General features: G+C 42.2%; 2 protein-coding genes across 5 annotated transcripts in view; one reads left to right on the forward strand and one right to left on the reverse strand.

Annotated features, from left to right (window-relative positions):
* The first annotated feature begins 1,052 nt into the window (after positions 1-1,052).
* LOC127657488 (deoxyribonuclease-2-alpha-like) lies at positions 1,053-21,225 on the forward strand. Its single transcript, XM_052146299.1, has 7 exons — positions 1,053-1,166; positions 1,382-1,490; positions 7,471-7,630; positions 14,312-14,402; positions 14,494-14,658; positions 17,207-17,419; positions 20,193-21,225. Exons 2-7 carry the CDS (start codon positions 1,399-1,401, stop codon positions 20,582-20,584), a joined length of 1,113 nt encoding a protein of 370 aa, XP_052002259.1. The 5' UTR covers positions 1,053-1,166; positions 1,382-1,398; the 3' UTR covers positions 20,585-21,225.
* A 211-nt stretch (positions 21,226-21,436) lies between these two features.
* The window catches only part of LOC127657475 (ral guanine nucleotide dissociation stimulator-like), a 38,339-nt gene continuing 33,471 nt past the window's right edge, over positions 21,437-26,304 (reverse strand). For all 4 annotated transcript variants that reach the window (XM_052146280.1, XM_052146282.1, XM_052146283.1 and 1 more), the window contains one exon: positions 21,437-24,308. In XM_052146280.1, coding sequence (XP_052002240.1) covers positions 24,127-24,308 — 182 coding nt within the window. In that variant the 3' untranslated portion in view covers positions 21,437-24,126. The remainder of the gene's footprint in view (positions 24,309-26,304) is intronic.

A 26,304-nucleotide genomic window follows, 5' to 3' on the forward strand; every position in this document is an offset into this window, starting at 1 on the left:
CCTCTTGTGGTGTGAACGAGGAAATACAGCTGTGGAAAAAATATAGGCCTGCGTTTCTGAAGCCAAAATCAGAATTCTAAGAGGGAAGTTATGAAAACAAAATTCAAGACATTGCTTTTATTTCCGAACTTCTGCAAAAGACTCCAAAAGAGTAGATTAAGGATGTTAGCACTGGTAAAATAAAAAAATGGCAAGACTGCCATCAACATAAATACCTGATGAACATGCAGTAACCTCAGACAGAAGCAGAGATACAATTTTTCAAAGATGTCTTATGCGTGACCTATAGCCCTATCAAAAGAAAATTGGGATTAGTGTATTTGATGTGTTATTTCATTTTGAAGATGATATTTTGGAATGCAAATAACAATATGTAATACAATTAACTCTTGTTTAATTGGGAAAATACCTTGTACAGTAGAACAAAATTGGCTTATTGTAAACCGAATTTCTTTCATTTTATAAATGACTCTGAATCGTACATAAACATGTTGAAAAAAAAAAAGAAAAAACATTGAAAACGTGAAGTTTAAAAAGGAACTGCAACTTATGTACAAGTATTTAGAAGAGCAACGATAATGGGTTTACTAATATGACTATTGAACAATCACCTCTTGTTCTTGTAGCATTGAATGAATAATAATAATAAACCGTATAGTAATAATAAACCGTATAGTAATAAACTAATTAATATGCATGAGCCAAGCCTACAACAAACAGGATTGGTAAAATTGCTTCCGGTGTTTAGGTGTGGTTTATAATTAATTCTGCTGTACATATTTATGAGTGGTAAACCACAAAACGTGTTCTCCCGCCAGGGGGCGCACTGTGGCTCAGAAACCCCAGGGCGTTTAAGACGCGTGTGTATATGTATGCTCATTCAATAATTTACACCTGAATAATGCCTTTGAGAAACTTTTTCAGCCATTAAATTGAAAATACATAGTACCCATCAAACCTGACCAACAGAGAAACTCCCAGGTCATTAGTACCCGCCCACTTTAGAATTAGTTTTCTTATCTAACTTCGTTCTACCCACTACATTTCTACATGCACAACATTGAAACTAATGAACCTGCAACATGTGACAGAGTCGAGAAAACAGGATTTAAAACCTTCACACTCAACTTACATTTCAACCACTTCAGCAGCTGCCGTACGTTAAGGTAAAGTTAACAACAAACGTTAACGTTAAAGATTTGGACCACTAGCATGGTCATATATTAGGCTTTAATCATGCATAGACTATAAACATGTAGAAAGTGAATATGCAGGGAGAGTAAAACTTATGTCTGGGATAAACCACTATGTCAAAGTTACAGTTACAGACTTATAGTGTTGTTTTATTTTGCATTGAAACTGTATTTCACTTTGTTTTTAGGTTCTTTGATTTCCATAATGTTGGTTCCTGTTTTGCTCCTCCTTCTGCGTGCATCAGGGGGTTCCACTTCTATCTCATGTTATGATGATCAGGGCAAACCTGTTGACTGGTTTGTATAGACACACACATTTCTCATTTTTAGTAGCCAAGATTAAAAATGCAGAATATTTATTTATGGTGCTAGCCTTCGGTGGCCCAGCAAGCAATACATCATTGACCATCACATTGGATATATTATGTTTTTGTCAGTATCTTATATCTCACACAAGACATGGTGATAGCAGTGTAACATGCAATACTACATCTAAAGCTATTTTTAAAACCATTTTCTAAGCGTTTATAATTATTATACATGCAGTTTTCATGATCTCATCTAAACCCTTAAATGCATACCTCAGGTCTTTAGTTACTTGGGACCTCATACCACCTCTTTAACCTCATCCATTTGCTAGATTTATGCCCCCACTTCTTTAGTATTACTCTACCTTTCTTTTCTATGAACATTTCCTGCTTGTCAAAACAGAGGATGTTTCTCAATGTGCGTTCTTTTTTTGTTCTTATGTTCTCGTGGACTCGTGCTCTCATGCTATGTCATCATCATCCACTGCCGAATTTAGAATCCAATCCACAAGAACACAGGAAATTACCCTGATGTTGAAGAGCTCGGTGCTACCAGAGGCGTATATTCGTGTGTTTACAGACTTTATATTTACATTTAAATTAAAATGTATGCATTTGGCAGACGCTTCTATCACTGGATTCAAATGTCACAGCACATCTCAAAGCTCGCAATAGATGCATTCTATGTCCTCCTGTCTTTCCTTGTTCGTTCTTCCAAGGTAGCTTGGCAAGACTGGTCTTATTAAGAACACAAGTCCGTTCTCTGTGTTCTTAGAGTTGAGAAACACCTAGAGACTATTTAGCAGAGACCGGCCACTTCTATTTAAATTAATGGGAGAAATTGGATTGCCCAATGGCAGCCAACGGTCAACCGCCTTACAGGTAAAATAGCCAATCACCTTTTAGATACAGAAGTTCAGTTAGCTTGAGAACATGCATGCACATTAGCTATACAAGATGGTATAATAGCATTTTTATTTGATCTGAGGTAAAGAAACACTTTATTTTACCAGTTGTGACAGAACGACACACCCTTCCCGTGGATAAGGGGATTGTCAGATTTTACTGCTTATTTGAAATATACGTTGAGTGGTTGACTTACCTTGAAGAAGAGGCTTTGTTGAAAGGATCCGGAAATACGTCTAGACCGTTCTAATTCTATGTTTTTGTTTACATTCTTGAAATGATCTATAATGGTCTAACAATGAAAACATTTAAAATTTGGGGGAATTTTTTTTTAATTATTTAGTTTCTAGCGTATAGTGTCTTTAGTGACACAAGATGTCATCGCAAAATATATTTTCAGAATATATCATTCTTTGTTTAGTAAAAGACAAATGAGTGCTATATGCAAATTACTACTATATCCTGTCGATTTTCTGCACAATGGTGGTGAATTATCAGTATACCATATGCATGTACACAAACTTCTGCTGAACCCATTTGAAGAAAAACAGAAAAATATCTTTGCTCAGTAGGTCCTTAAAATGCAAGTGGATGGTGATTTTGACTTTAAAAGCTCCAATAAAACAGGCAGTCAGCATAAATGTCATCCAAACAACTCCAGTGGTTAAATGAATATCTTAAAAAGATAAACAATCGCTTTTGGTGCGGAAATAAGTACATTTTAACTATAAAGCATAGCTTCTGGGTTAGCAGTGTATGCGCGTGTGACGTAATCACGTTGGCATGTTCAAGCGAGAACTGACACATGTGATTCACAGCTGGAAGAGCAGCACTGTTTACAACAATGTTGGAGGAACACCGTTAAGAAGCTTCGTTAGTTTTGGTTTAGAACTGTACTTGTATCTGTCATGTATAACTTCCCCTATCGGCCAGTAGGGGTTGATAGAGGCCTGGACTATTTTGAAATGTGATTTACCTGTTATTGCTTTGTCTTAGTTTTCCCTTCCTAATTGTTTACAGGTGTTTCTAGTTTGTGTCATTTAGTTCTGTGTATATTTAGCCCTTCTATTCTCCGTCTTTTTCTTGCATTGTTATTGAGTTGAGTTTGGTGAGTCTTAGTCTTGTTTATTTTGTAGTTCCGCTTGCTCTGGATTATTTTCAATAAAGATGGCTCTTCATCTGGTTTCTAAAAACCTTCACTTGCCAGACTATCTCCATGACAGAATGCAAGACCCTACCATGAACCCAGCAGAACAAATTGGCTGAATTTGCCAGGGATCCAGGTCGGCAGAGGAATACAGCTTGGAATTTTGTAGGTTGGCATCTCAGACTGTTATGGCGGAGAGGGCACTTAGAACAATATTCTGGTTGGGTCTTAAAAATTCTTTAAGGGAGTTGATGCAACAGGATTGCGATTCCCTGTCACTGAGGGAAATTATTGCCAGCATCTTGCAGGCTGACCAGCAGGAAGGTGGAGCTGCTTACCCAGAGACACCCTGTTCTCTTACCAGAGGTGGCAGGCTCTAAGAGGAGGAGGAGGAGGAGGAGGAGGAGGAGGAGGAGGAGGAGGAGGAGGAGGAGGAGAAAAGCCCCCTGCCCAAGTCCTCTGCTGCCCTGCGGCCTCCAACTGCCTTGACCATTGAGACCTCTACGTCCCCAGCTGCCTTGATTCTGCGCCCCCAGCTACCTTGACCGCTGAGCCCTCTGCGTCCACAGCTACCTTGACCTCTGCGTCTCCAGCTGCCTTGACCACTAAGCCCTCTGCATCCCCAGCTATCTTGACCTCTGCGTCTCCCACTGCCTTGACCACTGAGCCCTCTCTGTCCCCAGCAGCCTTGGATACTGGGCCATCTGCGTCCCCAGCAGCCTTGACCTCTGCGTCTTCCACTGCTCACTGCTCACCCCCCTGAGTTTTCCATGGCTCCACCCCCCATGTCTTCCACAGCTCTGCCCTCTGAGCTCTCAGTGGCTCCTCCCCTAAAGTCTCCTGTGTCTCCTCCTAAAACCCACTAATGTGGCTCAACCCAATCAGTCTCTTGACAATGCTGCATCTCTGTCCGCTTTTCCTCTTGAGACTCAATTCCCTGAGCCTACTGTGGCTCTGCTCGCTCCTCCCACTGAGCCCCCTGAGACTCCGCCTCCTGAGTCTCCATCTCCTGCGACTCTGTCTGCTTCCCTCCTGAGCCCCATACAGCTCCTCCTCCTGTGGCTCCACCTCCTGAGATGGCAGCGGCCCCCAGCCCCTGAGATTCCAACATGCCCCTCTGCCTTGTCACACCCTGTTCCACAGCCCAGGCCTCCTCAAAGTCCTCTGGACCCTGCTCCCTTTCTGGAGCAGCTACCCAAACCGCCGAATCTTGCTCCATTCCTGGAGCCATGTCCCAGGTCTCTGGACCCTGTTCTCTTCCTAGTACCACCTCCCTGGCCTCCAAATCCCGCTCCCTTCTTGGAGTCACTTCTCTGCCCCCTTTCTAAAGCCTCCACCCGAACTGCTGGTCTCATTCTTTCTTGTTGTTTTGTGTTGGCCGTCAGGAGCCGCCCATTAAAGTGGGGACTCTGTCACGTATAACTTCCCCTAGCAGACAATAGGTGTCGCTAGATGGCTGGACTTTGAAATTTGAATTTGATTTCCCTGTTATTGCATTGTTTTCCCTTCATTTTCCCTTCATTTTTCCTAATTGTTTCTTGTAAATTAGTGTGTATAATTACCCTCATGTTCTCCCTGTCTTTTGTCTTGCATTGTTATTGTATTGAGTTGAGTTTGGTGAGTCTTAGTATTGTTTCTTTTGTGGTTGCTCTTGCTCTGGATTATTTTCAATAAAGAAGGCTCTGCAACTGGGTTCTAAAAACCTTCACTCGCCAAACAATCTCCATGACCATATCAGTATTTTTATTTTTATTTTTTTTTAAGCAATGGTTCATTTGTGTGCTTATCCTGGTTGTCTCAACCGAGTGAACAATATGAGATTATGTCCATAAAATGACGTGAATTCGTCACACGAGAGACCAGGTGAACACAGCGCTCTCGTGATTACGTCATATGCATATTCTGCTGCTGATATTTTTATATTTATTGATATTTTCACACCAAAAGGGATTTAAGACATTAATTTCACCGCTGGACTCATATGGAGGCGATTTATGCTGTTCTATTTGGAGCTTCAAAATTTCATTCACTTGCATTTTAAGGACCTACTGAGCAGAGATGTTTTTCTTAAAATATGTTCAGTAGAATAAAGTAAGTCATACACACCTGGGATGGCATTAGGGTGAGTAACTGATGAGAGAATATTCATTTTTGGGTTAACTATCCTTTTAATATTCATTTGACATTGCTATTTGATGAAAAAGAAACATTGAAGTAAACCGTAGCAAGTGTAACGTATGATACGTCCGACGGCTGTAGCTAGGTGGTAGAGCTGGTTGTCCATTAATCGCAGGGTTGGCGGTTGGATTCCCCAGCCCACATGATTCCACATGCCGAAGTGTCCTTGGGCAAGACACTGAACCCCAAGTTGCTCCCAATTGCAGGCTAGTGTCTTGCATGGCAGCTCTGCCGTCATTGGTGTGTGAATGGGTGAATGAGACTCTGTGTAAAGCACTTTGAATACCGCTAAGGTTAAAAAGTAACTATTTAATGCAGACCATTTACCATTTATATGGCTATTGACATTTGGGTGTGCTACTGAAATTCTGTTGGATGTACGACTATTTAGGATCTGTAAGTGCCTGAGAAAATGCATAATGTAACTCAATATGCATTTAACATCCAATTGAGTCTCAAAGTTTCAGTGTGAAAGTAATTAATGTCATTTGTTGCATTATATCTTTGATATATTACAAATAAAATGCCATAATATAACAGGATATATTTCATTCTATTATTTTCATAATAATTAAAATGCCTAGATAGTGTAATATTATCTAGCCATTTTGTAGATCTTCTTGTGATGGTATAAGTGCCAGGTTGCTGAGGTGTGTAATACTGTTTTCAAAACACCCATGCATTAAGGGTTAATTGAGCAACTGCATAGAATATTTGAAGTTCTAGAAATTAATTTGACACACTGAAGGACTATTAAGTAAACTGCAAAGAAGCTTAAAGGTGATTACAAATTTTGAAAAACCTCTAAGAAATGGTGACCAATTATTAGCGCATATATATACTGGTGGCCAAAAGTTTGGAATAATGTACAGATTTTGTTGTTTTGGAAGGAAATTGGTACTTTAATTCACCAAATTGGCATTCAGCTGATCACAAAGTATAGTCAGGACATTAGTAATGAAAAAGAAAAGGTTTGAGTGGGCAAAGAAACACCGACATTAGACAACAGATAATTGGAAAAGAGTGTTATGGATCTTAACCCCATTGAGCTTTTGTGGGATCAATTAGAATGTAAGGTGTGTGTGAGAAGTGCCTGACAAGAGAGCCACATCTATGGCAAGTGCTACAGGAAGCGTGGGGTGAAATGTCACCTGAGTATCTGGACAAACTGACAGCTAGAATGCCAAGGATCTGCAAAGCTGTCATTGCTGCACGTGGAGGATTTTTTTATGAGAACTCTTTGTAGTAGTTTAAGAAGTCTTGAAATTGTAATCATAATTGTTCACGTTATTAATGTCCTGACTATATATTGTGATCAGTTGAATGCCACTTTGATGAATAAAAGTACCAATTTTGTCCCATAAGATCAAAATCTGTACATTATTAAAACATTTTGGCTGCCAGTATATATCCAGATTGTTTTATATTATATACTGTACTGTATATAATATAAAATAATTTGGATTAGTATGATGATATATAAAAATAACATTTGAATTCTGTTGTGGTAAAATATAAATATACTATCTATACTGGATAACCTACTTTATACCATTTATTTGTTATATAGAGTATATAAATATTTATATACATTTTTGTTGTAGGATTCCTTATTTATACATTGCTTTGGATTAAAGCGACTGCAAAATGAGTAAATGTGGTATGTTTCTTATGTCCCACACACTAATATGATGTAAAAATTGTCATAAGTATATTTTCCTTTTTTCTCTCTCTCCAGGTTTTACCTCTACAAACTCCCACACCTCCATCATGAGCCTGTAGAGGAGGGCCTGAAGTACCTGTTCATGGATGGAGAGAGTGAGGGATGGATGAATGGCCAGACTTTAGTTAATGACAGTCAAAGTGCTGTTGGGAAAACAGTAGGGCCTTTATATGAGGTACATATCACCCTCCTTATTTATGCTATTATCGAAACATAATTTGCTATTATAAAGCTATATTCTGATTAAATAAATTACAAAAAAGTTGTTTTACTTGGACATGCTGTTGTTGTTTTTTTTTAAAGAGCATACATTTTCATTTCCATTCATTTTCTGAATTAAAGTTTTCAGCATCAGTGATTTTAGATAAGCTTACTCTGCTTATTCACTTCTGTTATCTGCCCATTTTGGAGAACCATTACAAACTTTGGCAGCAATTTACACTGCAAAGCCTTATGCTCAGATCTCACCATAATTCACAATAAAAGAGGAAATGCATAAGATCACATGCTTCTCACAAGGCATCAGATCTGCTTGTACATTAATTTATATTTGTTATCCCTTGCAAAAAAATCAAGAGTCCTGGAAAACGAATCGGTTACTAACGTAACCTCGGTTCTCTCTAGATGAGGGAACGAGTATTGCGTAAGCTAGCTTATGCTGCGGGAAAGATTCATCTTTTCTGAGATATTGAAGCCAAAAAATTATCCTTAATTTTGTATCCATTGTCAACGCAGTGCGGCAGCTGCAGACCTTGAGCCGGGCTTGCTAGCGAGCTCATTGGTTGCTCTCGCGGCAACTGCTGCAGCCTATAGACGAGCTTGGGCGAACTCGCATCCAATGAGAGGCGTCCGCGCTCACTGCATCAAAGCCCGCCAAAAGGGCGTGACTAGAGTGCATATAAGCGTAGTTCATAGGCTGGAACCCTGGTTTTCATTGAATGAAGCGAAAAATGGCTCGTGGCGCGAAGCACGGCCGGTTACGCAATACTCGTTCCCTCATCTAGAGAGAACCGAGGTTACGTTAGTAACCGATTCGCTCTCTTACGAGAGGTTCTCTCGTATTGCGTAAGCTAGCTTACGCTACGGGAACCCTTTGTCAACGCCGTGCGCGCCAAGCATCCACTGCATGAGCCCCAGGAATTAAGGGGGATTAATATTTGGCCGGCAAGAGTGCGGGCCAGTGTGTGTGTAGTACATAAGCACATAGACAGAGCGGCGGTGCCGGTCTGTGTGGACTGTGTCCCATTAATGCAGCTCACCAGGGGAGCTGTAGCGTATTAAACCGCTAGCAGTTTAACCTGCAGAGCGGGTACTTCCAGATTGTAAAATCTGACAAAGGTGGAGGGGGAAGCCCAGCCCGCTGCCACACATATGTCGTGAATGGAAATCCCGATGGACCATGCCCACGAGGAGGCCATGCCTCTAGTGGAGTGAGCCTTAATGCCTAGCGGGCATGGTAGGTCTTTTGACGCGTACGCGGCAGCAATAGCATCCACTATCCATCTGGACAGTGTCTGTTTCGAGGCGAGACCTTTGGTGCACCCTCCGAACGAAACGAAAAGCTGCTCGGAGCTTCTGAAAGATGCAGAGCGCGCAGTATACAATCTCAGTGCTCAGACTGGGCAAAGGAGATTGGCGTCGCGTTCGCTATCAGATGCTGGTAGCGCCGACAAGGAAATGATCTGTGCTCTGAAAGGAGTACCGACCACCTTGGGGACGTAGCCGTGTCTAGGCTTTAAAATGACCTTGAAGTCACTTGGTCCAAACTCAAGACACGCAGCGCTGACAGATAGCGCGTGAAGGTCTCCCACCCGTTTAACTGATGATAGGGCAGTTAGAAAAACGGTTTTAAATGAGAGGTGTTTCACATCCACGGATTGAAGCGGTTCGAAAGGGGGGGCTTTCATAGCTTCGAGAACTATAGAAAGGTCCCAGATAGGAACCGATGGGGGACGCGGAGGGTTCATCCTTCTAGCTCCCCTGAGGAAGCGGATGACCAGCTCGTTTTTACCCTGTGACTGGCCGTGCAGGGGTTCAGCGAGCGCGCGACGGCCGCCACGCATCACTTTGGCGTGGATGGGGATCTGCCCTTATCCAGCAGCTCTTGTAAAAACACGAGCAGCGGCGACACCCCACATGTCCGTGGGTCCAGGTCTCTGTCGGTGCACCATTTTGAAAACACAGACCATTTTGACGTATAGAGTCTTCTCGTGGAGGGGCTCTAGCGTGCATGATGGTGTTTATTACTCCTTCTGGCAAAGCGACGGGTAGTCGTTGATCACCCAGCGTGTAGCGCCAGCTCTGGGTGGGGATGCCAGATCGTTCCGCGAGCTTGCGAGAGGAGATCTGCTCTCACTGGGATGGGCCACGCGGCTGTCAGTGACAGCTGCGTAAGCTCCGGGAACCATGTTTGATTCTCCCAGCGCGGGCTATGAGGAGCACCGAGTGGCGCGTTTCCCTGATCCTCTGCATTACCTGTGGCAATAGCGAGACGGGAGGGAAGGCGTAAGCGGGCGGTTGGGCCAGTCCTGGGCCAGCGGCGTCCTCGCTTTCGAGAAAAATATTGGGCAGTGAGAGTTCTCTTCTGACGCAAAGAGGTCTATCTCTGTTCTGCCGAATATGCGCCATAGCGTCTGGACTGTTTGAGCGTGCAGGGACCATTCCCCTGGGGAATATTGTCTCTGGACAGTCTGTCTGGGCCGTCGTTCAGGTGGCCTGGCACGTCGCGTCGCCCTCAGCGAGCGCAGGTGGCGCTGGGACCAACTCAGTATGCGTTTCGGTCAGATGGAAGAGGTTCCTGGATCTGACACCGCCCTGGCGGTTTAGATAGGATACCACAGACCTGTTGTCCGAGCGGACCAGGGCGTGGTGACCCTGAATGATCGGGAGGAAGCGCACGCAGTGCGTACTCGACTGCTATCATTTCCAGACAATTTATGTGAAGGAGCTTTTCCTGAACTGACCATAGGCCAAAAACCGGAGAGCCCTCGCAGACCGCGCCCCAACCCGTGTTGGACGCGTCTGTCAAGATGACTTTTCGCGAGATACAGCTCCCATCATCACTCCCGCTGATACCACTCGGCCACTGTCCAGGGCTGCAGAGCTGAAATACAGGTCTGAGTCACTCTGATTGGCTGGCGGCCTGTGGCCCAAGCCCGGCGAGGCGCTGGTGTTTAGCCAATGCTGAAGCGAGCGCATGCGCAGTAAACCCAGTTGAAGTACTGCTGCGGCTGAGGCCATGTAGCCTAGCACTCTCTGAAACTTCTTCAGAGGTGTGAGGCTGTTCATCTGAAATGACGCTGGCTAGTCAGCTGCACACGGCGCCGCTGTGTAGATAAGCGAGCCGTCATTGCCACTGAGTCTAGTTCTATTCCAAGGAAGGAAATTGTCTGACTGGGCTGTAGTGAGCTCTTGGTCCAATTGACTGCAAGGCCCAAACTGTTCAGATGACTGAGGAGAACTGTCCTGTGAGACAGAAGCTCCGTATGTGATTGTGCCAAAATCAGCCAATCGTTCAAATAGTTCAGAATTCGCAAACCCTGACTCCGCGAGGGGTGCGGCGCCAGCGTCCATGCACTTCGTGAAAGTACGAGGTGCTAAGGACAGGCCGAACGGAAGGACGGTGTATTGATAAACCTGGCCGTCGAAGGCGAATCTCAAGAATGGCCTGTGACGGGGATCTGAATCTGAAAGTATGCATCTTTCAGATTGAGAGAAATAAACCAGTCCCCCTGGCGCACATGCGCGAGGAGTTTGCTGGTTGTAAGCATTTTGAACGGTCTTTTTGCAAGCGCTTTGTTCAAAACCCTGAGATCTAATATTGGTCTGAGGCCACCGTCTTTCTTGGGGACAAGAAAATAATGGCTGTAAAACCCCGACTTCGCTCAGGGAGGCAGCACTCTCTATGGCCCTTTTGCACAGAAGGTTTGCTATTTCTGAACGAAGCATGCACGCTGCTTCCGTGTTCACAGTAGTTTCGAGCCACGCTCTGAAGCGAGGAGGACGGCGATCGAACTGTAGTAAATAGCCCTGTTTTATTGTGCTTAACACCCATTCGGATATCCCTGGGATATCTTCCCACGCTTTGAAGCGTAATGTTAGAGGGTGAGTGACCAAATCGCTCTGATTGCCGCACACAGCACGCTGAACAGAATGTGTGAGCGCGCTTACTGTGCTTATGCTGGACTGCTCGCAGACAGCATGGACAGGCTGTTCTGTGAGTGACTTCCCGATTGAGGTGAATGGGGAAAGAGTCACGTCTGTTAAGTGATACGCAAGCATAGTCACGGGCACGGGACTTACATACAGAGAAGTGTTTGCTGGCCGTGTGACAGAGCGGGCAGAGAATGGAGCCGCGACGGATTCGTGGGTGCGTTTATTAACCCTAACACTCGAGCGGTTCAGTAACCGCTTTATGTGAGTGTGCCGTGATAGGGCCACGGGATGTGTAATGCTTGTGTGTAGGGGTGAACACTGGATTGTGGGCACATTTTCTACACATAAGACATGTTTGCTCTCTGGTATGGACACGGGATGTGTAATGCTTGTGTGTAGAGGTGAACACTGGGTTGTGGGCACATTTTCTACACATATGGCATGCTTGCTCTTTACCAGATTTATTTGGGTCGGCGTGAAAACAGCGTTTGAGCGCAGGCAAGCGGCGTTAACACCGGCTTGTTGGCTGCTGAATCTACCACTGTAGTAGCCTGAAGGAAGGGGACTGACAGGGGTGAAGCTTTGACGGTGGTCCGGCCGCAGCGGGACTGATCCGTCGTTTTGTCAACAAAGCTAGGAGGATTTCGGTTGTTCAGGTTTCAGCGCAATTCTAGTCCGAGGCCCGCGGGGGGGCGGCGGTCTGCGGCGGCTGTCTGAGCGCGATCGAGGGCGGCCGCCCTGTCGACGCTGAGAAGCCTGGCTTTGTTGAGCTGGGCGCTGTGAAGAGGCTCGTGCAGGAGGCTCACGTGGGCGGCCTGCAGAGGAGCTAGCGCGACGAGGCAGAAAGAGATTCATGGCTTGTGTGGCTTTTTGGACCTCTGAAAACCGGTCAATGATACCACTCACCGCGGAGCCGAAGAGACCAGATGGAGAGAGCGGTGTGTTGCGTTAGCCACAGATGTCTCTCGGTCACAGTCAGCGGGGCCATGCACTTCCCTATAGCTTGGGCTGCAGCTTTGGTAGCGCGGAGGGCGAGGTCCGTAGCACTCCGTATGTCTGCAACCGCCTCTGGATGCCTGCTTTCCTCATCCCACTCCCGCAGAAGGTCCGCTTGGAGGATCTGTAGGACGGCCATAGAGTGCAGAGCAGATGCAGCTTGGCCGGCGGCGGAATAGCCGCGGCCAACACAGGCGGAAGTTGTTCTGCAGGCATTAGACGGGAGCACTGGTTTAGACCGCCATCTCGCGGAGGGCGGGCAAAAGGTGTGCTGCTACCGCATCCTCGACCGGAGGGATGGAAGCGTAGCCCTTCTCAGTGGCGCCGATCCACCGATAGCGGGTGCTGCGTGGCGGCAGCTCTGTAGAAAGCAGCCGTCAAGTCTGTTGGGTGCCTGCTCAAGGGGCGGTGACCACTCGAGCCCGAGGCGGTCGACGGCCTGTGTGAGGAGGCGTGTTAGTTCCCTTCGACTCGGCGCGGGTCCTGCTGGATTCCTGGGCGAGGAGGAGGCGTGTGAGCCTGACCACTCCTTGCTGTCCGAAGCCATGATGGAACAGCCCTTATCCTCCGCTTCTTAGTCCGAGATGGCAGCAGAGCAGCGGCTCTGCGGCAACTCGCGCGTCCCGGTGGGCGGGGAGGGTGAAGGCGATGCTCGAGGGATGGGCTCTGGCGAGGCAATCGCTTCTACCACTGTTTCCGGCAGCCTTTGAGAGCGGCGTTTTTCTCGCGGCTGAACGGAAGGCGGCACGGCGGCTCGGTCCCGAGCCTGAGTCGAGCCCGCAGGGTCGACATCGGCAGCTCCTCGCAGAGATCGCATCCGCCGGCGAGGGCGAGCTCTGCATGCCCCAGTCCCAGGCAGAGAGCGCAGATGATGTGGCGGTCTCCGGTGCTGAGAGGAGCGCAGCATGAGGCGGAAGTGGAGCGAGGCATCTTAAAAAAGACGCTCGTACTCTTTTGTGAAGTTCTTTAAGAACTAGCTTGCTTTTAAAAAGGATACGTCGCCGGATGGCGTAGCTCGCAGGACGGCTGAAGGTGGCAAAGACGGCCGGCTTCTTCGAGCGCTGTCCACGCTTGCTTGATGCCCCTCGAACGGCGACGCGGCTTCCAGTTCAGTGATGCGAAGAGCTTCGCTGAAGAGATGAAAATCAGGGTTCCAGCCTACGAACTACGCTTATATGCACTCTAGTCACGCCCTTTTTGGCGGGCTTTGATGCAGTGAGCGCGCGGACGCCTCTCATTGGATGAGAGTTCGCCCAAGCTCGTCTATAGGCTGCAGCAGTTGCCGCAGAGCAACCAATGAGCTCGCTAGCTAGCCCGCTCAAGGTTTGCAGCTGCCGCACTGCGTTGACAATGGATACAAAATTAAGGATAATTTTTTGGCTTCAATATCTCAGAAAAGATGAATCTTTCCCATAGCGTAAGCTAGCTTAAGAGAACTAGCCACAAACTTGCCACAAATGTGCCACTCTTTATTTTCACATCCAAATGAGCTTGTGATTTGCTGCAAATGTTTGCCAGAAGTTTATATTTCTTCACCGGTACTGGTGAACCTTCAGCAAACCTTTAGCAACAATGGACAATTTGCTGCAAGTTTGCCGCAATGCTCATTTGCATGTGAAAATATTTAGTGGAGAATCTGCGGCAAATTTGCCGTGAACTCTCGATTTTTGTAAGGGATGCTTTGATCAGTTTAGTTTTTTTCCAGGGTGGTGATGTTGGATACATCTTATATAATGACCAACCACCAGAACAGAGGAGCTTAGGAGATGTAAGCAGGACTTGTGGCCACACCAAAGGTGCAGTTTATTTCTGCTTTTAACTATTTAAGTTTTTATTTAAATCAGACATTTATTTACTGTTCATTTATACTTGTTTTATTTGTTCCAGGTGTTGTTGTGTTTGATAAGCAACAGGGCTTCTGGTTGGTCCACAGCACGCCTCATTTCCCCCCTCCCAAAACGGAGGGGCAGTTTTCTTACCCCAGTTCTGGTATAGCTAATGGACAGAACTTTATCTGTGTCACTTATCCTTTGGAGCGATTCCAGACCATAGGTATTAGTCCAATGCATTTTACAAACTAGATGGTTGACTTGAAATTGACTTAAAATTGCCCCCAAAAAGTATTTGGAAACTTGGCTACATTTTAAATGGACAAATACCATTGCATTAGATAGCAAAGTATCATACTAAGTGGCATTAATTAAAAAAAGAAAAGGAAAAAGTAGCACAAGCACTATTATTACAAGCAAAACACTTCAGAAAGAGAATTTGTTTTAGCATTGAAATGGTGAAACGGTAGATAAAGCATTCACAATTAAGTAGTGTTTGTTGTATTTGGACACTTGGTGGTTGTCAGATGTTAGTGGACATGTCCATAACTTGAGGGGAACTGACATCATACATTCACTGAATATTGCCAAGAGATCAGCTGATTAAAAGTAGTTACAAAATATAGCTTAGTTCTGACAAGAGAATATAGTTCTGTGAAAAGTTTTAGCATCTTTTGAAGAGTGACTCAAGATTTTCTCATCTATGTTTTAAAATGTCATACACTCACCTAAAGGATTATTAGGAACACCATACTAATACTGTGTTTGACCCCCTTTCGCCTTCAGAACTGCCTTAATTCTACGTGGCATTGATTCAACAAGGTGCTGAAAGCATTCTTTAGAAATGTTGGCCCATATTGATAGGATAGCATCTTGCAGTTGATGGAGATTTGTGGGATGCACATCCAGGGCACGAAGCTCCTGCTCTAATGGGTTGAGATCTGGTGACTGTGGGGGCCATTTTAGTACAGTGAACTCATTGTCATTTTCAAGAAACCAATTTGAAATGATTCGAGCTTTGTGACATGGTGCATTATCCTGCTGGAAGAAGCCATTAGAGGATGGGTACATGATGGCCATAAAGGGATGGACATGGTCAGAAACAATGCTCAGGTAGGCTGTGGCATTTAAACGATGCCCAATTGGCACTAAGGGGCCTAAAGTGTGCCAAGAAAACATGCCCCACACCATTACACCACCACCACCAGCCTGCACAGTGGTAACAAGGCATGATGGATCCATGTTCTCATTCTGTTTACGCCAAATTCTGACTCTACCATCTAAATGTCTCAACAGAAATCGAGACTCATCAGACCAGGCAACATTTTTCCATTCTTCAACTGTCCAATTTTGGTGAGCTCTTGCAAATTGTAGCCTCTTTTTCCTATTTGTAGTGGAGATGAGTGGTACCCGGTGGGGTCTTCTGCTGTTGTAGCCCATCCGCCTCAAGGTTGTGCGTGTTGTGGCTTCACAAATGCTTTGCTGCATACCTCGGTTGTAACGAGTGGTTATTTCAGGCAAAGTTGCTCTTCTATCAGCTTGAATCAGTCGGCCCATTCTCCTCTGACCTCTAGCATCAACAAGGCATTTTCGCCCACAGGACTGCCGCACACTGGATGTTTTTCCCTTTTCACACCATTCTTTGTAAACCCTAGAAATGGTTGTGCGTGAAAATCCCAGTAACTGAGCAGATTGTGAAATACTCAGACCGGCCCGTCTGGCACCAACAACCATGCCACGCTCAGAATTGCTTAAATCACCTTTCTTTCCCATTCTGACATTCAGTTTGGAGTTCAGGAGATTGTCTTGACCAGGACCACACCCCTAAATGCATTGAAGCAACTGTCATGTGATTGGTTGATTAGATAATTGCATTAATGAGAAATTGAACAGGTGTTCCTAATAATCCTCTGGTGAGTGTATATTGACAGATGATGGCTGCATTGCTTGATGCAATGAAACATTTCTCACCTAACACTTTCATCTTTCATATGGAATTTCTAAAGACAAAGCATTTATGGGATGCAGTTGCCATAGTTATGGTTAGAGTAATCCTTCAAACTGACACTGTTACCATAGTGACAACACTACTCACTGTGCTGTTCTCTAGGTCCATTATATCTTGTGTTGTAAAACACTATCAAACAGTGAAGTAGAGCAGAGGTTTTCAAACTGTTTGATGTCATGGATGTTTGGAGATGTGATGATCCCGCGCAAGGGACCCACTTCCTAAAATAAATAGGCAGCTATAGATTTTCATGTATACCGTCTCATTTCCACTGTGTGCCATAGATAAACTTGTGTAGCTATTTTCTACTGATGTGACAGAAGATGTCAGTTGCAACAGATGTTTAATTTACTGTTTTATTTGCTCATTTCACTTACATCAGAATATCATTCTTACAATCTGAATTTAATCATGTATTATGCTGCATTTTCTTAAAATATAAAAAGTGGCGTTCAAAGGATGCCAAATTAGTAGAGATGGGGGCATTAAGTTACTAATACTAATGGTTATTAGTTATAATAATCAAATCTATCACGTATGGGAATGAAGTAGAGGGGTGTTCATCAAAAAAAGGTTGAGAACCATTGCTCTAGAGTATAACTTGGGCTTTTTCTTAGGAGAAACATCTAAGCTGTTTACTTAAGCAAAATTTTAATTTGATCTCAGTTGAGTCTCATTGAAATCCAGTAGAAATGATTAAGATATTAAAGAGATTTTCTTTGTTATTTTTCATTAATATAAGGCATATAAATATCTTATACAGGTGAACAGTTGAAAATCAATCAGCCTCACATCTACGACTGCAGCATCCCTGATTCTTTAGCTGCTGATGTGCCTGCTATGAGACAGATCTGTAAACACAAACTGGGCAGATGGGAAAATGCTTCCTCCTCTCCAGCCAATCGCAGCATCTCACTCACCTCACTGGCTGGAACGGAATTCATTAACTTTGCAAAGGGTGCAGATTTTGCCAATGGTAAGACCCCTTTTTAAAAACTGATGTAATGCCACACTTTAATGCAAGAATGTAATTTGCATATTGACCAAATTTTATATATATATATATATTATACACACACAGTATACACCGATCAGCCACAACATTAAAACCACCTACCTATTATTGTGTAGGTCCCCATCGTGCTGCCAAAACAGCGCCAGCCTGATATACTTCTTACCACAATTGTAAAGTGGTTATCTAAGTTAAAGTAGACTTTGTAAGTTCGACCCAGTCTGGTCATAATCTGTTGACTTCTCTCATCAACAAGGTATTTCTGTCCACAGAACGGCCACTAAATAGATGTTTTTGGCATCATTCAGAGTAAATTCTAGAGACTGTTGTGTGTGAAAATCCCAGGAGATCATGCCATGCCATGATCTCCTCCATGATTTCCACATTCTGATGGTTGATGTGAACATTAACTGATGCTCCTGACCTGTATCTGCATGATTTTATGCACTGCTCTGCTGCCACACAATTGGCTGATTAGATAATCGCATGGATGATTGTCGGTGCCAGACAGGCTGGTTTGAGTATTTCTGTGACTGCTGATCTCCTGGGACAAAGCAGTCTCTAGAATTTACTCTGAATGGTGCCAAAAAAATAAATAAAAAACATCTAGTGAGTTATTAGGCAGGTGGTTTCAATGGTGTGTGTGTGTGTGTGTGTGCGCGTGCGCGTTGAAGTCAGAAGTTTACATACACTTAGGTTGAAGTCATTAAAAGTAATTTTTTTAACCACTCCACAGATTTCATATTAGCAAACTATAGTTTTGGCAAGTCAATTAGGACATCTACTTTGTGCATGACATGAGTAATGTTACAAGTTTACATACACCAAGTTAACTGTTCCTTTAAGCAGCTTAGAAAAACCATAAAATTACGTCTTTAGGCAATTAGCCAATTAGCTTCTGATAGGCTAATTAAAGGCAATTGGAGGTGTACCTGTGTATATATTTTAAGGCCTGCCTACAAACTCTGTGCTTGACATCATGTGAAAATCAAAAGAAATCAGCCAAGACCTCAGACAAAAAAAGAATTGTGGACCTCCACAAGTCTGGTTCAAACTTGGGAGCAATTTCCAAATGCCTAAAAAATACATTAATCTGTACAAATAATACTATGCAAGTATAAACACCATGGGACCATGCAGCCGTCATACTGCTCAGGACGAAGATGCATTCTGTCTCCTAGAGATGAATGTAGTTTGGTGCAAAAAGTGCAAATCAATTCCAGAACAACAGCAAAGGACCTTGTGAAGATGTTGGAGGAAACAGGTAGTATCTATATCCACAGTAAAACGAGTCCTATATCGACATAACCTGAAAGTCTGCTCCACAAGGAAGAATCCACTGCTCCAAAACCACCATAAAAAAAAATGCTAGACTACAGTTTGCTTGTTCGGCCATAATGACCATCGTTATGTTTGGAGGAAAAAGGGTGAGGCTTGCAAGTTGAAGAACACCATCCCAACCGTGAAGCATGTGGGGTGGCAGCATCATGTTGTGGGGGTGCTTTACTGCAGGAGGGACTGGTGTACTTCACAAAATAGATGGTATCATGAGGAAGGTAAATTAAGTGGATATATTTAAGCAACATCTCAAGACATCAGCCAGGAAGTTAAAGCTTGGTTGCAAACGGGTCTTCCAAATGGACAATGACCCCAAGCATACCTCCAAAGTTGTGGCAAAATGGCATGTGTGAGCAAGGAGGCCTACCAAACCTGACTCAGTTACACCAGTTCTGTTTGGAGGAATGGGCCAAAATTCTAGCAGCATATTATGAGAAGCTTGTGGAAGAATACCCAAAACATTTGGACCAATTTAAACACTTTAAAGGTAATGCTACCAAATACTAACAAAGTGTATGTAAACCTCTGACCCAATGGGAATGTGATGAAAGGAATAAAAGCTGAATTAAATAATTCTCTCTATTTTAAGAATGTGAATCAAATCCCCCCATAATGTGCATCTGGTATGTAATCCAAATTGTCTTGTAGCCTCTGTCTGGCCCTCTCCATCAGGAAGAAATTTTTTTTTAAATATAGGCTACCAATTAAAAAAAAAAATATTGGCAGACTAACTGGCTTTCTTTCAATACATTATCAGCACAATCCAATATCTGTTGACCTCTAATTTGTATTTATTTATATAATGTTACTTAAACCAATTTTAATGTGATATACTGTATATGTGAAAAACATGTATTGAGTATTTTAAACTTGCATATCCTACCCTGTTTTACTGATAAGCAATATTAAGGCTATGTTGAATGTGTATCCCTGTCCGATTAAGTAAGTGTCTGTGATACATTATGTATTTTGAGATTATGTTGTTTTGGTATGGGGATACGGTTTTAATTTTATTTGTTCAGGTCTTGAAAAAGGTCTTAAAAAGTCTTACATTTTATTTTAAAAAGTCCAAATGACGTGCACTATATATTCTTTTGAAGCAATTCGATTTAAGTCGTTATTCAGTGAAAATCTTGCCCTCCGCTGAGCGCATTTTGGCATGTTGGGCATCAATGACATCATAAACTGTAAACAATAGCCACAGAAAACTGTTGTTGTATGGGAAAGATGCATGCAAAATGTTCCTTTTGTAGTCCACGCAAAAAAATCACAGCATACGGTTTTGGAACAGCATGGGAGTAAGAAAAGAATACTGCATTTTTATTTAATTGGCCGAAATGTGCTTTTCTTTTTTAAACTTTTGTTTTTACCCTTTTTTCACTGTTTTGTTCATAATCAGGCTTGTATCATTCCTGGGTGGCACCCACACTGCAGTCCGACCTGTTGGTGCAGTTCTGGCGTCGCTCAACGGGCGTCCTGCCCTCGGACTGTTCTCCAAACTGGAAAGTCTTGAATGTAGATCTCATTTCTCTGGGCCAGAGCATCACCTTCAAGGCCACACAGGACCACTCGAAGTGGGCCATCAGTACTGGTGGCAGCTATGCAGGAAGTAGGACATCTGGCATGTGGGTCTGCGTAGGAGATATCAACCGTGACGAGGCGGAGGAGAAAAGAGGTGGAGGTACGGTGTGTCATCAGCATGCTATAGTGTGGAAGGCCTATCGCTCTGCTGCACTGCAGTGCGAAACCTGCAGCGGAGAAGTGCAGGCATGTGATAAAGCCATGCAGTAACGCTAGTGAACACATCAAAACCAAATTAATACAGAAAGACATAGGTGTACATGTCAAACGGGTATGATTTTGATTTGTCATTATTTACTCATCCTCATGTTTTTCCAAATTCACAAAATGTCTGCATTTGTGTTGCATGTAGGATAAAGTCATACAGGTTTGGAAAAACATGAGGATGAGTGAATAATATCAATTAAAATTTTGGGGTGAAATATCCCTTTTAAAATATCTATTTTAATATGTCTATTTGGAGCGTCCAGTTTTTCACATTGTTTTATTGAAATCATTTGATGACGGTTTTTCAGATAAAAATGCTTTGGACTGTAAGTGCAATACTGTAAATGTATGATTAAAAACTTGAATCATCTCAAGCTGAACCTTCTCTAAAATATGATTTTAACATGATACTGTGTTCTATGTTTTTGGGAATTGTTACGCTATGATCAGATTATTTTTCTAAATACAGAAGATAGAAGAAACATGTAGGGTATTAAAGGTACAGGTATGTAATTGTTTCTATGTTATGTAGAATTTAACCTATCTCAGTATTATTATGTCAAGCCTTGTTTGTCTGCTCATATAAACCGATTGCATTTAGGAATTATGTTTACATGGTTGAGGACAAAATAAAAAGCACCTTGCGGCACTTTTCCAATTTCAGTGCTTTTGCATTTCACAATTTTTTTATTTTTTTAAAAATAGCTTAGGCTGACCACAGGGCCCTTACAAAAAGCACAGTGTTTGGTCTTGAAAGGACATATGACTTGAACATAACCATTTATATATGGTTTTCATAGGAAGATGAAATGTTGAAGGCATTAATCAGGTCTGAAAGCTGTCAGTTGTATCAAAATTAAAGTTTATTACAAGAATAGGAGGTATGTAGTGCATAAACATGTCAGAACACAGATCTGACGGTACAGGACCAAAGCCACAGCATGCTTAACTGCGCAACACACCAACACAACAACATTCCCAAAAGAGCACCTGATATTAAGGCACTTTACAAAGTCACCACAAACAAAGACTGAAATTAAATTGAGAGCACCCCTCTCCCTTGCTTTGAGCACTTGTATACCTCAGATCCCATAGAGACGTCAACAGCATAGGAGTATAAGAGCGCAAGGTTCATCAGGGTCGAAACAAGTGTAACATTGCACATTTTCTTTTCTGGTTGATCATTGCATCCTGGCATTTTAAGGGTAAAAAAATAATATCGCAAGAACAGCTTTTTTTGCCTTTTTTTTAATTTTTTTTAAGTAATTCATTTTGGTTCAGGAAAACAGTGAGGCCTGGTGACCTGCAGTAAATCCAACACGAAATTGGCTCTGGCTTTGTACCAAAACCTAGTGAGCTGCCTGCATAGCTTAGCAACATGCTAACATAAAATTATTAAAATGGACCAATCTAATACCTTTTTTTTTTAATTGGACAATTTTACCCGATATTTATATACCCTTTGGATTTTTATTAGAGTATTTCCAAAGTCCTTTTAATTTAAGTCAGTCCACTTGATGGTAACGTCTTGGTAACGCTCCTGGGCAGCTATTTTCTATGGATGGAGGCTGTAGAAGTACAGCTCCTATCTTCTAGAATGGGGAAAGACCAACATTTCCAAAAGGGTTGGTCAAAAAGGACAACCAAATAACATATGCAGTAAAGTTTAACAACAATTGTATGATAAATTGTGCTTCTTTACCTCAGATCACGCTAAAAAAACAGTTTTCCCGGATGGTGCATCTAATGCACGTTCTTGAGTTGATTGACATGCGATGTCCATATCGAAAAGGTGATTAGTTATTTTACCTGTGAGTCAGGACATCCGTTTCTATATCTGCCATATTGATAATGACTATTTATTGCATTCATTTTAATACAAGTGCTCCGTCTCGAGCTAAATTGTCACTGGTATCGTGATGTAGCTTAGCAATATGCTAACTTCAAACTCTATTGAAATGAACACATCTGATTACAAATTTACGCAATTTTATGCAATATTTATATGCGGGATAATGTGCTATGGATTTTTATGTTGATTAGAGTATCACATCATGAGCTTGGCAACATGCTAAGGTCAAACTCTATTAAAATGCACCAATTTAATAAACAAAATGACCATTTTAAGCAATATTTAGATTTTATGTTAGCAACATGCTAAGGCCAAACTCTCTTAAAATGCACCAATTTAATAAACAAAATGGCAATTTTAAGCAATATTTAGATGCACTAAAGATTTTAATGCTTATTAGAATATCACATCGTGAGCTTAGCAAAATGCTAACGTCAAACCATAAAAATTAACCCATCTAATTAAAAATGGACCATTTTACCCTATTTTTATATGCTCTATGAAGTAAGCTTATTAGAGTGTAATGTAGAGTGTTCCAAATCAGTCATGAGGTTCCATTTCAGGTAGAATGAAATTGAGAAACTTTAGGGTCGTTCAACCGAACATAGTTTTGTACCCGTCTGCACTGTTTTTCTATGTAAACGTAAACTAGACAAACATCTTTTGACTACCGTGCCGCATCTCACTATTCTTAGCCACTCTGCGTTCTTGCCTTTCTGTTCTATATGTTGCACTGCATCTAGCTTTTTTAGCTCAAGAGTGTTGTCCCTCTGAATGTCCATTTAGAAGGCAACTGACTATGTAGACAGCAAAGCAGCTCACTAGGTTTTGAAAGATTGTATTTTACCACTAAAATGATTAATTCTGTTCAAATATACAATGAGAGTGTACACTACCAGTTTGCATACTTGAAGATATTAGACAGTGGCAGTGTTTTATATATATTGTTTTGTAGCTAATTTTTAGGTAGTTGGGCAGTTTTCAGTAACTTTTACATTTCAGTAGCCCATAAAGAAGAGCTCAGTGTTTGAAATGTTTATACAGGTGTAAGTACCTTCTTTAAGTGTTTATTATGTTTGGATTTTAGCTGCTCTATCTTAGTTTTATGTTCATTAATAATGCAGTTTCTAAACTAAAATGCTGTAATCAATGGACTAATAGCTGTAGAGGTAGACAGGGGAGTCCAGGAAATGCTGGCATCAGCGATGGGTACTCGACACTTAAATGCAAAAATAGTGCAACATTTTGCTAACATCTTAGAGCCATTTCAAGCTTTCAATCAAAATACACCAATATTAGGACTAACAGAAAAATACTTTAAAGGGGCAGTTCATCCAAATATGAAAATGTTATTTACTCACCCTCATGTTGTTCCAAACCCATATTACTTTCTTCAGTGGAGCTCAAAGGACTGACAGCCTTATTCACCATTCTCTTTCACTGTATGGAAAAATGTGCAATGTAAGTGAATGGTGACTGAGGCCACTGAATGGTCACTGATCTCCTTTTATGAAGCAAGCATATCAAATGGGCTTGGGATCTCCTTTTATGAAGCAAGTAAAATTTGGTGAGGATGAGTAAATTATGAAAATGTTCATCTCCTTTAACAGAGTATCTTATCACAGTGCTCCAAATAAAATATATTGTGTCTTTTCTTTTGAAAGTACTTGGACTTGAATATTCTGTTTTCTTTTTAAAAAAGTGTCCGCACTAATCTTCGGCCCTTGGCTTTGATTCGTGGAAAGGTTGCGCTGGTTTCGTTGCCAAGAGATGGAGACCCCGTTGGTGTGATTCCTCCTCGCCTTTTTAATAGGAAGTCCACACTAGCTGATGACATGGCGTAAAAGACGTTTCCTGTGGGTGGTATTATTAACTCTGATGGGGAAAGTAAGAGACAAATATTCATTACACAACCATAGAACAATTTCATGTAAGTTTGTTACCTTGACTTTTATATATAAAATAAAAAAAGGTATTAAGCAAAATAAAATTGTATGCACTTACCACATATAGGGAACACTTTGACTTGTAATTTTTTTTTAAATAAGCATTACAGCAACAAATCCCAAGTTTTAATTTTGTTTTATTTTGAACTATTAGATGTGTTAGATAAACTATTATGGCATGTTTGAAACAACTCGAATACATTGCATTCTCATCTGATATTGTCATAGTATATATGTAAAATATACAATTTCCTAACTTTTACACAACTTGTATAATATACACATATGCACCAATCAGCCACGACATTAAAACCACCTGCCTAATATTACGTAGGTCCCCCTCGTGCAAACAAAACAGTACCAACAATATTCTTCTCACCACACTTGTAAGAGCGGTTATCTGAGATACCGTAGACTTTGTCAGTTTGAACAAGTCTGGCCATTCTCTGTTGACCTCTCCCATCTCCAAGGCATTTTTGTCCACAAAACGGCCACTCACTGGATGTTTTTTGTTTTTGGCACCATTCGGAGTTAATTCTAGAGACTGATTTGCATAAAAATCCCAGGAGATCAGCAGTTACAGAAATACTCAAACCAGCCCATCTGGCACCAACAATCATGCCACGGTTCAAATGACTGAGATAAAAAAAATTCCACATTCTGATGTGAACATTAATTGGTGCTACTGACCCGTATCTGCATGATTTTATGCACTGCACTGTTGTCACACAATTGGCTGATTAGATAATCACATGGATTATTGTTTGTGCCAGACGGCGGGTTTGAGTATTTCTGTAAATGCTGATCTCCTGGTATTTTCATGCACAACAGTCTCTAGAATTAGTCTCTAGAATTTACCAGAAACATAAAACATCCAGTGAGCGGCAGTTCTGCAGATGGAAATGCTTTTTTTGCGAGAGGTCAACAGAAAATGGCCAGACTGGTTTGAACTGATGAAGTCTATGGTAACTCATATAAACACTCTGTACAATTGTGGTGAGAAAAATAGTATCTCAGAATGTTATTCTGAGATGCGGGTTGGCGCTGTTTTGGCGGCACAAGGGTAGGGTGGCCAGACGTCAAATTTTTCCTGGGACAGTCCCGTATTTAAGCACTTTTTGTAGTGTTTCGACTTATTCTGAAAAAAAAATATTTTGTCCCGTATTTCCTAAAATTTCTCTTTCGCCTATGTGGCTTTCTCAGTCACGTGAGTATTCTAATCAAAGTTTGCCAAGGATACAGCATGTAAAATCAATAAAATCACACCATGTTATTTGCAGTACATGATTGGATTAAACTATCCAATCATCTTAATGTACATCTTAAATTTGGATGGGACTGCTCTGCATTTTATGATAAACTCTTGAAAGACAAGTGCACACAGAAAAATTGCTGCCAGCAAAAAGTACAGGGTGACTGTTACAGACGTGGATGCACCCTCTACTTCGCATTGATCTGCGCCTAGGTAAGGATACGTCAATTTCATTTTTGCTGAAAGGAGGCTGTCCCGTTTACCATAAGCACGAATCTGGTCACCCTACACAAGGGGGACCTTCACAACATTAGGCAGGTGTGTGTGTGTGTGTGTGTGTGTGTGTGTGTGTATATACATATATATTCATTTATACATATATTTACATATACACTGGCAGCCAAAATGGAATAATGTTCAGATTTTGCTGTTTGGGAAGGAAATTGGTACCATTCACCAAATTGGCATTCAACTGATCACAAAGTATAGTCAGGACATTACTGATGTAAAAAACAACATCACTATTTGAGAAATTTCATTTTTGATCAAAAATTTCCAGTAGCCATCACTCCAACACCTTATCCTTGAGTAATCATGCTAAATTGCTAATTTTGTACTAGAAAACCACTTGCCATTATATCAAACACAGTTGAAAGCTATTTGTGTTTGTTTT

The sequence above is a fragment of the Xyrauchen texanus genome, chromosome 17, assembly GCF_025860055.1.
Source record: "Xyrauchen texanus isolate HMW12.3.18 chromosome 17, RBS_HiC_50CHRs, whole genome shotgun sequence".
Lineage (NCBI taxonomy): Eukaryota > Metazoa > Chordata > Actinopteri > Cypriniformes > Catostomidae > Xyrauchen > Xyrauchen texanus.